The sequence below is a fragment of the Ptychodera flava genome, chromosome 21, assembly GCF_041260155.1.
Source record: "Ptychodera flava strain L36383 chromosome 21, AS_Pfla_20210202, whole genome shotgun sequence".
Lineage (NCBI taxonomy): Eukaryota > Metazoa > Hemichordata > Enteropneusta > Ptychoderidae > Ptychodera > Ptychodera flava.
In genome coordinates this window covers 27,182,795-27,192,814 of record NC_091948.1, presented here as the reverse complement: position 1 = coordinate 27,192,814, position 10,020 = coordinate 27,182,795, and the positions used below count along the sequence as shown (strand labels likewise).

The 10,020-nt window shown below is 38.1% G+C and overlaps 2 protein-coding genes across 3 annotated transcripts in view; both read right to left on the bottom strand.

The window, feature by feature from the left end:
- Window positions 1–59: 59 nt before the first annotated feature.
- On the bottom strand, window positions 60–4,479 carry LOC139121882 (endonuclease 8-like 1). Its single transcript, XM_070687152.1, has 7 exons — window positions 3,889–4,479; window positions 3,013–3,132; window positions 2,461–2,600; window positions 1,924–2,079; window positions 1,336–1,409; window positions 696–975; window positions 60–334 (listed from the first exon to the last, which is right to left on the bottom strand). Exons 1-7 carry the CDS (start codon window positions 4,353–4,355, stop codon window positions 240–242), a joined length of 1,332 nt encoding a protein of 443 aa, XP_070543253.1. The 5' UTR covers window positions 4,356–4,479; the 3' UTR covers window positions 60–239.
- Window positions 4,480–5,698: 1,219 nt separating this feature from the next.
- LOC139121880 (alpha-ketoglutarate dehydrogenase component 4-like) overlaps window positions 5,699–10,020 on the bottom strand; it is a 4,954-nt gene continuing 632 nt past the window's right edge. The window contains exons 2-4 of one of the 2 annotated variants that reach the window (XM_070687145.1): window positions 8,662–8,728; window positions 7,401–7,567; window positions 5,699–6,829 (exon numbers count right to left, since the gene is read on the bottom strand). In XM_070687145.1, coding sequence (XP_070543246.1) covers window positions 6,809–6,829; window positions 7,401–7,567; window positions 8,662–8,728 — 255 coding nt within the window. In that variant the 3' untranslated portion in view covers window positions 5,699–6,808. The remainder of the gene's footprint in view (window positions 6,830–7,400; window positions 7,568–8,661; window positions 8,729–10,020) is intronic. The other variant, XM_070687146.1, reaches the window with a different exon arrangement.

Sequence of the window (10,020 nt, the reverse complement as noted above, 5' to 3'; positions counted from 1 at the left end):
CAAGTGTATGGCCCACTTGTGAGAAACTAAATTGTCAGTGAAAGTTTCATATGCTGGCACAGTTTGCAGTTGGTTTGTTTGATGGTCATGAGTAAACTTGAAGTGAATTTACAGATACCCAGAAAGCATGACTTGTTCTTGTTATTTGGCGATTGTTTCACATTTTTGAGTTCGCCGAGCGACTATATCCATGAGACACTATAGACTAGCTGTCTCTGTGCTCTATGTGGTCTTTCATGTTACTTTCTTCGTGTGCTTCGTCTTTTGACATTAGATCCCTGCTTCACTTTCTTCTCCCTTGGAGTAGTTGTGTTGTTCACTTTGACAGTGGAACCTGCAAACACAGAGGATTTAGGAAATATATTTGCCAGATGTTGTAAGTATTACTGCTTGCTTTAACAAGAGAATAAAACTGACATCTTTGCTCCCATTACATTGTGCAATAAAATACATGTTATTTTGGAATTCCTGTTGTTTGTGATAAATGTAGATTTTGTTTGCACTACACAAGTATAAATACTTCTTCTGTTTCCAGCACAGGCATTATCATTACTCCAACAAGATATGTCCTTATCAAACACAACATTCTATGTTTTCCTTTCTCTCTTTGTCAATGTTATAAGGCCGTCCAAACTCTTAGATCAAGCAAATTTTGATCAGATTTGACTTGCATTTTGAGGTATATTGAAACTTACTACTGGTACTTTCACGTCTCCCCCTGACTTTCTTGGCAGCCACAGCTTTCTTTGCTGGTGTCTTAGAGATGGACTTTGGCTTTGCTCTGGTTGCTTTGTGTCTCTGTTTGGTTGTCACTGTGTTGTTGGTTGCTGCAGCCGCCTTTTCAACAGTCTGTGCAAGTCTCCTCCGTGTAAGCCTGCCATTGCTCTTCATATCAACCTCCTTGACTGTGTTTTCCTCTGATTTGGCAACCTTCTTCTTCTTGCTCTTGGGGACTTTTGCTTTTTTAGTATTAACCTGAGTGATACAGATGTGACACAATGTACCTTGTTCACTAAAATTCAATCAAAACAAATTTGCATAGTTCCTCAAAATGTATATAAGTTGCTTCACGTATACAGTCTTCTATATCCAACTTGCTAACATTTTGGTATGACACCAGTATTTAAGTAGGTAAATTGGAAGTGAAATCCTGGACATAGAGTCTTCCTCACGCAAAAAAATATTTCATATTCTTTCATCTGCTCAGTGTTATCAATGCTAGATATGACGTTAGAAATTGAAGACTTTGTGTGACGTGGAATGAGTAGCTGACTACACAGCACTTCCATCAAACATGGAGCTACAGAGACAATTGTACAGAGCTGTTTTACATACCTCTTCTGCTGGTTCATCTGCTTTGCTATCACTCTTTCTCTTCTTTGAATTCTTGACACCTCTCGTCTTTGCTCCTGTGAGATGAAAAGAACAGCTATGGACTTAACCCCTTGAACTTTGACCCCCTAGTAACCTACAACCTTATGCAAAGATTTTCATCTGAGTGGGATACAAGGGTTTATAGACACGAATTCCCAGAGTTCACTCAATGAAGTCAGTGTACGGCACTACTTTCAGCCATAGACAGTGAAGAGGAAGATAGTCTGCTCTACAGTTTCTGGGCAAACTTTTCATCATTGTGCCATTGAATATATGATGAAGATATTTTCATAAAATTAGTATCTAGATTAAGGTACATAACCAGTAACTCATATTTCCTTTGAAAGTTATGTCATTAACATTTGATTTGCATGATTAATAAATGCTAACTTTAGTAGTGCATTACTGCATGTTTTGATACTCTCTGAAATAATGAACACAATGATAATGTAACAGTCTCCATGCATTACATAAGTAGCACAAGGCAAACATTGGACAGCTCACATACGTGTTCTCAATTCAATATTAGAATTGAATACACTTGCTTACCTTTAGGCACCATGGGGCCAGCAGGTCCCTTGAACCAGATAGTTCTTCCATGACTGTCCACCAAATTGGTCATATTTGGCTGATAGTAGCATTGAAGCCACTTCTCAAACACTTCATAATCAAGGGCTCTGCCGTCTGGATTAAACCCTGTAGAGCCTGGTAAAGAGAATGTAGTTCATACATCAGAATCATTATGCAAACTCGATAGTCTGATGAAAGTTAAATGTTTGGTGACACAGACAGCCCTGACAGTCTCTTGTTTTAATGTAAGTGAGTGTGTATGTATACAGTGTTGATTTAAAAGATTGGGTCTGTCTGTTGGAAGAACATATTTCACAAATGGAAATATGTTTTACATTATAAATGACAGACAGTTTTATCATGATGTAAGTTTCTTTTACAGTTGCATTGAAGGCAGCAATAAACAACTTTATGTGAAGTACCAGTAATGTGAGAGAGAACAGCTTTGATTTTGTATGTGGTAAATAATGATGTACCAGGTCATCAGGAGTTCAGAGTTCAGAGTAGGTGGACTACCTTTGAGGTTGATGACTTCTAATGGAACAATATGACACAGGTGAAGGAGATCCATCTTGTCCTTGACTTTTGTGTCTGGAGGAATCTCAGGTAGCCCTTCCAGAGCGGTTCTTGCCTTGGAAAATGGAGGAATTCCTGCTCTGGAAAATTCAAAATTGCGAATAAAGTAGAGAGCTTTTATTTCATCAAATGTTATCCAGTTTTAGTGTCCAGTTTGTGAATGACGAATCCTGACAAATTACCTTGTACACATCATGAACTGAATGTAGGAATAAATTTGCCAAGGGCATGAGATGTACTTGCAGATAGATTTTCATTTAAATGATTATACAAATGTGCTAGGCAGTTAATAGTATATAGCTCATCAGATTACTACATGTATGTCAATAAGTCTGCTATTTGAAATACAGCTAGCAGCTAAATTGCATGATCTGTGATATGTCTACACGACATTAACAGTTTAAGTCATCACTGTGTGCATATCAGTTTGACTGTAAGGTGTAAACACAGTGGACTGTAGTGTAAAGAACACTTTGTAAGATACTTGTATACCTGTACAATATTTCAGCTCTGAGGTAGTTTCCGATGCCATTGAAGAACTTCTGGTCCAAGAGTACTTCACAGATTGGTTTGTCAAAGACAGACTTTGTTAGGTTGTTCACAACATTTTTCCTGTAATAATAAACACAAAGATCTTGAGCTATTAAATTCAACATGTTTTATACAAAATAGTCATGTCACAAAGAAAATATTCTTGTGGATAACTTTTTCTATGTTAATTCAAAATGCTCCTACTTTTCTGCTTTTGCTTGGGCATGAGAAATGATGTCGTGCATGCTGGACCTTTGTGTCTGTTTTTTTAGTGATTGAGATTTGCAACAAACAGATATTTGACTCCCTCTACATCCTTCCACCAGCTTACTTTTACTTAACTCTTTTCTTAAATGGTGTGAGTGTAAACCTACTAAGATAGACCTAGATAACTAAAGCGTTCATTGCAAAATTATGAGAGGATCCTTTTGGGTTTTTAGGTACTAAAAATTTTCCCTCTTCATGAAAGTTTATATCAAGACATCACTGTGTTCAACTCTAGAGTCTACAGTTCAAGCTAGGAGTGAGTAATAATTCACACATTATCTTCAATCAGAGTATTAAATGACCCCTATATTGAAGATGGAGTTCAAATATAAAACTATGTTGCAGCATGGAGGATACCTCCACCATAGCACTAGAAACAACAATATTTACAATTTACTACATGTAGTCATCTTATGGTTCCTATCACATCTATACTGGAGAAAATCATATGCCGGTATACAGACTACGGACGTACAAGCTAGAGCCATTTATCAACAGGTGTCCCTGTACTTACGTTTACATAGGCACAGAAACTTGAATATTATGCATGAACAAAGTCGGTAAACTTGCCTGAATGACTGATATTCAAACATTGGGTCAGGCCCTCTCTGTGGCGACCAATCAGCATCCACTTCCCATCTCCCAAAACGTCGGACATCAACAAAACTTAGCACCATTGGCGGCTTATCAGCGGTGAAGAATCTGAGATGAGAGTGCTTGTGTAATTCGTCTTCAGATGTGAACTGAAATTTGCCAGACATACCGAACCGGAAGAGAATTTTTAGCGACTCCAACAACGATGTTTTTGCTTTCTTGGCGTCGCTCTTACCACTTGTGCATGCATCATCATGCCTTGAGAGAATAAGTTGCATTTCTTTGCCTCGTGAGGCAGCCGTGATTGTGTAAGCTTCAGCGCTGAATGGGACTTCTTCACTTTTCGAAACTGCCGACCTGATCACTTTGCCAGTGAAGATCCGATCGCGGCATACGATGTTCACGAACCGGCTTGCTATATGCAGCTCAGGGCCTTCTGGCATGATTAATATCCAGCAATGGTGTGAGGCAAGTCTTACTCACTTTCAAACCACTCCGGTCGATTTACACATGCAGCACTTTCGGAGTTCGCTGACTCTTACGTAAGTTACTATTTACGCTGATGCATGTTGGGACGCATAGCCCTTTAAAACGCCGCCCACGTTAGAAACTATACGATTCTTTTGTCTTTTTTGTAACCTTTTTGGCAGGATGTTTCTGGCGATAGTATCTTAATTTTGAATCAAATCGCATTCAATTGTCCAGAACCTCCTTGCAGTGTCTATACAATATTTCATAACAAACTTAAACATCATTCACATTGAATCAAAGGGACAGACACGAGGTAATGCTCTATCACAAAGGAACAATACTGTAACCACAGGCTCTGGAGTCAATGCAGGCGAACCGCTAGCCGTCACTGATACAATTTGATTTTTATTGTATCAGTGACGGTTAGCGGTTCGCCTGCATTGACTCTAGAGCCTGTGACTGTAACTATCTGAAGCTTGTGTTTCAACATGTACCTCGCAAGATTATTGGGAAAAATACTTGTAATGTTGAAATGCTCACACCCGCCAAACATCATCCACTTTATGTATTTTTGTTCACTTTTATATAGTTCCACCCAAATCTGTTGGGCTTCATATAAGATACCAGAATATCAAACAAAACTAAAGCAGAAATTTTGTCTTCACTGCAAGAAACTCAACCATCCATTTTTGAGATTTACACGAACCGTACCTAACCTTCATTGTGAACAAAACACACGAACACTGGGCTCGATGTTCAGTACAAAAACAATCAGAATTCCTTTATGAAGCACCTTGATGACTGAAAATTAAAATTTGTAAATTCTTCTGTGGGCCAACTGTCCTTTAGTATTGCTACGGATGTTAATATCCCACCATTAATTTCCTTAAAAACTGGACTACTACCAAGGTAAATGTAGTGGTCCAGTAGGTAAGATTGGTAGTCCTGATTACATTGTTCATACATCCAGTTACTTTATCTGGTCTGGCTAACGGAACAGATGGCCGTGCTCATCTAAACGTTGGATTTGCTCATATTTGCTAGATGATTTTCTGGACTGGAAGTTCCCCATGCCCCTAAACAAACCACCGCAATGATGTTGGATTGTACAGTGCAAGCCATACAATGTAGTTCACATAAATTCATTTTGCACACTCTAATGCTTTACACAAGTGTATGAAGTATGCTAGTGAAATCAACAAAATACTGCTTACTGAGATATTTCCCTGGAGACATGAAGGCACAAGGCCAAGAGTTTGTCTAAGACACTCACTTGGCACACAGCATGCCATGACAAATACACAGAACAAGCACCTTATATTTCAACTATAGAGTTGTTGGGTTTAATCAAACAACAAAAAATCACAATCTCAAAATAAATTCTATGTACAAAATAAAATATTTACCAACTGGAGGTTCATCATCACCCGATAGAGGTGATCTGAATTTCAATTTTTAACAGATCTTGATGGCAATTACAAATCACGGCAAGAACCAAAAAACTTCTAAAACTTTCTTTTGCTGTATTTAAAATGCTGTGAACAGACAATGTAACCCTCAATTCCCAAAATGAATGCGCTCATTTATGTAAAGTGTATTAAGCATTGTTTGACTATGCAAATGAACAAATAATGACTAATGGTATATTGCCTAAATTGTAAAGTACCTAGTTTTACCCTTCCCACTTTTTGTCTGACTTCAAATTAGACTATAGCATGGATATACAAAATGTTGGTGATGAACAGGCAAATGATAACATGACTGCATTATAATTGGCACCAGTAAGTTTCAACATTATACATGTAAAGAGCTGTGTTTTGTTCAGAAAACCAAAATCTTCCAGGAAACAATCAGAAATTCAAAGTGTGCATCTTAATATTGTCATTATTTGAACTGGTATTTATTGTGTGCTGTGGCTTCCTACATCAATCACTTGTGCGGTAGTAATACAAATTTTGCTTCTGACAATGCTAATGCTATACTGATAGAAATATGTGACTGACACTGACATGTAGCATAAATTATCTCTTGAAATTTAAAAAAAAAAGATGTTTTTTCTCATTTTATATTAAATATGTCTGATACAGAAGAATTCATAGTTAGGTTTTGCAAACATAATCAAGACCACACTTTCATTCCATTATCAGACATTCATTTAAAATTCAGATTGCATCATATGGTATACATATGCGATGTTGAAAGTTGGCATGACTGAGGGAACACTTGGATAAAGGAGAGCACGCCTAAGGAATCTGTTTCTATCTTTTGATTAAAGGAGACCCCTATGAAAATCTTGATTTATATCTAGGGGAAGTTTCCTTCAGCCTTGCCGATGATTTTGGCGTCAGAAGCTCAGATAGTAGATTGATTGGTGCCAGCGATGAGAGTGCAAAAAAAATTTAGTTGTCTGCTCATTCCTAGATCATCAAGGTATAATTCCTCCCATCTGAAATGAAATAAATGAAAGAGAATTTTCTTAGCATTGATCCAGCAAAATGCCATGGTCACTGACAACACATTCTATTAACCATAAAGCAACGTTACACATCAATTGTATATGGAAAGCTACATTGTAAATCCCTAGCAGCGATACGATTTCTCATCTCCCTCTGATCTCTATATGATATGTGAAAACTATGTTTGCATTCTTTGTTGATTTGTATGAAATGGGATGTTTTAAATTTGAGCTGGGTACACTCATCGTACAGTAATACCAACATAAATCATGTTCTTTGTTACTAATTCAGAGACTGGATACATGACTTCAAAAGTAAAACCATAGAATGAACTACGATGGGCCATACATGCAAACTGGTCAAAGATAAGAGAATACAAATACCTACAAAGGTAATCCCAGTAACTGAACCAAGAGTGTGAGCTGAGTGGCTCTCTTCATTTCGTACCTGATGATTTTGTATATTTTCTTGGTACTCACTTCCACAAGATTACACTCACTTTCACTCCCACCTTACACAGTGGAATGGCATAAAATAGAAGTTTTATGTCTTTCCCCCTACCTCAACAATTTCAATATCTTCTGCTGTCAAGGGTTTCTGCCTGTATTTTGCAGGTAGTTGCCTGTGATCTATGCCACTACCTCGGACACTAGTTCCTTGGACTATAAATGACTGTGCCTGCGTCGGCACTTGGACTGTTTGCTGCGCCACAGCTACTCTTTCAGGGGCTGTAATGAACCAATGCACAAATGGATTTACCCTTTCGCCATTACTACTATGTATGTGCCCCATAGTGTTAAATAGAGTGGTTGGATATACAGAAACAGGGTAAAGGGTTATCAAACCCTAACAGTAACAATTACACAAGTATGGAACAGACAAGTCACTTTCAACAGCATTGTTTGCATCTATGTAAAAGATAACAGCAGTGACAACACGCAAAGGAGACTACTTCAATAATTTACTTTTACTTCTTACTGGTAACAGCTCCCTCCCTGTATTCCTTATTATGATACACCTACTGCCGTAACCTATGGGAGTTTGACCGTCCAATAACTTTCCGTATTTTGTATAGTACGCGATGTCCCGAATACGGGAGACACGCGACGCGCCTGTAGAAATTTTATTTCAACAATCACGAGCGTGCATTCCACTCATATCGCGCGTGCCGCATCCCTCAAAATTTACCATAAATTTAGTTTATACGGACGATTAATGGAGGGAGGTGTATAATAATAGGGTTATACACAAAATACGGCCCTGTATTGACTCGGGCTCAGTGGGTGACGTATTGGACTCGCCTTCGGCTCGTCCAATACGTCACTCACTGAGCCCTCGTCCATACAGGGCCGTATTTTGTGAATAACCCTATAATATTAAAATATTTAAGTTTTCATGGAACTATTCGAAACTCATATTTCTCATATTCATATTCATAGCATACTGGGGTACTAAGCTTCATATGTAACAACGTCAAATAAAAAGCTTAAGCTTCTGACAGTGAGGAAAAAAGCTGATCAAAAATAAATTGAATGAGATTTTATGAGTCTCATTTTTGAGCAAAGCCATGTCCCACTGACAGACTCTGCAACCTGACATTCCTCTCAGTGGAATAAAAGAGAGACAACATGCAGTCTACAATTTGGAAATATTTGATATTTCCTTATCAATTCCAGCATCTGTATAGAAATTTGGGGAAACAACAGTCTAAATTACTATCATAACCCAACAATTTATCATAAAATTGATCATTTCTACGTGCTGAAAGACAATTTTTTTTTAAATGTCTCACTGATCCTGGTGAAAGGCACTGTTCCCTTACCTGTGTACTGTGGAGCTGGCATTCTGCCACCACGGAATTTGATCAAAGGGACATGTTGTTTTACTATCTGTAATAAAAAATACTCCAATTTCAGTCAAGTTGATAAAGCTAGAAAAAAAGCATACTCAAGGGTAAACTTCTCTTTTTCAGATCCTGAATTTCATGCCCTGGGGTCATGATCTGAAGAGGCTAACTATTTACTGACTGAGAGACATAATTTACATTCACAACTCATCTTGTCAAATGACATTTTTCCCTGATGTGTTATTCTCTGATCCATAATCTATGAACTATCATCACTGTTTTGGCACCAAACACTACACAGCTTTAGGTACCGAAACACAAAATAACTCCCACACAGACAATGCCATCCAAAGCCCTACTATGATAAGAACATGTATGTTCAACCATTTTTCCGTGAGTATACAACAATTTATGCGTGCCATTTGCCTTCTCACATAAAACGTATTGAAAAGTTGGAGGTCAAAAGTTCAAATTTGAGAAGGAACCATCGACAGTTCACCGCAAAATGGTTGTAAATACATGTACATGTTGTCACTGTCAAAATAGTAAGCAGGAGTAGGAGATCAGTCATAGATAGTCAGTGTTAAAGTAGTTACTGTATGATTTATTTAAGCAATAAAACACCCAGCAACAGTATACCACGAGATTTTGACGAGTTCATGACATATATGCACGAGTGATTTTGACCAGTTCACGACATATATGCACGAGCGATAGCAAGTGCATATATGAATTGAACTGGTCAAAATCGAGTGGTATACCGTTGCTGGGTGTGATTTATTGCTATTATATCATAACAGTATATTGAAATTCTGGCAAGGAACGACAAAAACAGATTTTTACTCAAGCTGAGAGCTTGTGCGTATGCAAGCCATGGCATATCGCCAATGTACCACGGTTCTTTTCGAGTCTCAACCAATCAGATCGCTGTATTAGCGCCATCAGTGGTATGATAAAGATAAACCTATTTCATTATATAGTGTGCTAAATCAGCAACACCGATCGGTGTCGTAGTAAACTACCAAAATTGTCTATGGGCTGGCTCACAGAGGTTCTGTGGCACTGACCCTTAACCCGAGCGCAATCAATATGCAACAGCACAGCAGCGTTTTCACAGCTAGCTCAGGACCAGTGGCTGTAACACACACTGGAGGTGAGTTTGACAGAGTAGTTGAAGTTAGACCATGTGCTGGTTGTATCTGAGCAGGTATTGTCAACATGTCTTGTGTCACTGTCATGCCTATAGTCAGTAATTTAGGTACACTGCGGTCTATGCAACGGTCGGTATCCATGAATAGTGAAATGTCCATTAATTTGCATGCAGACAAGATTGAA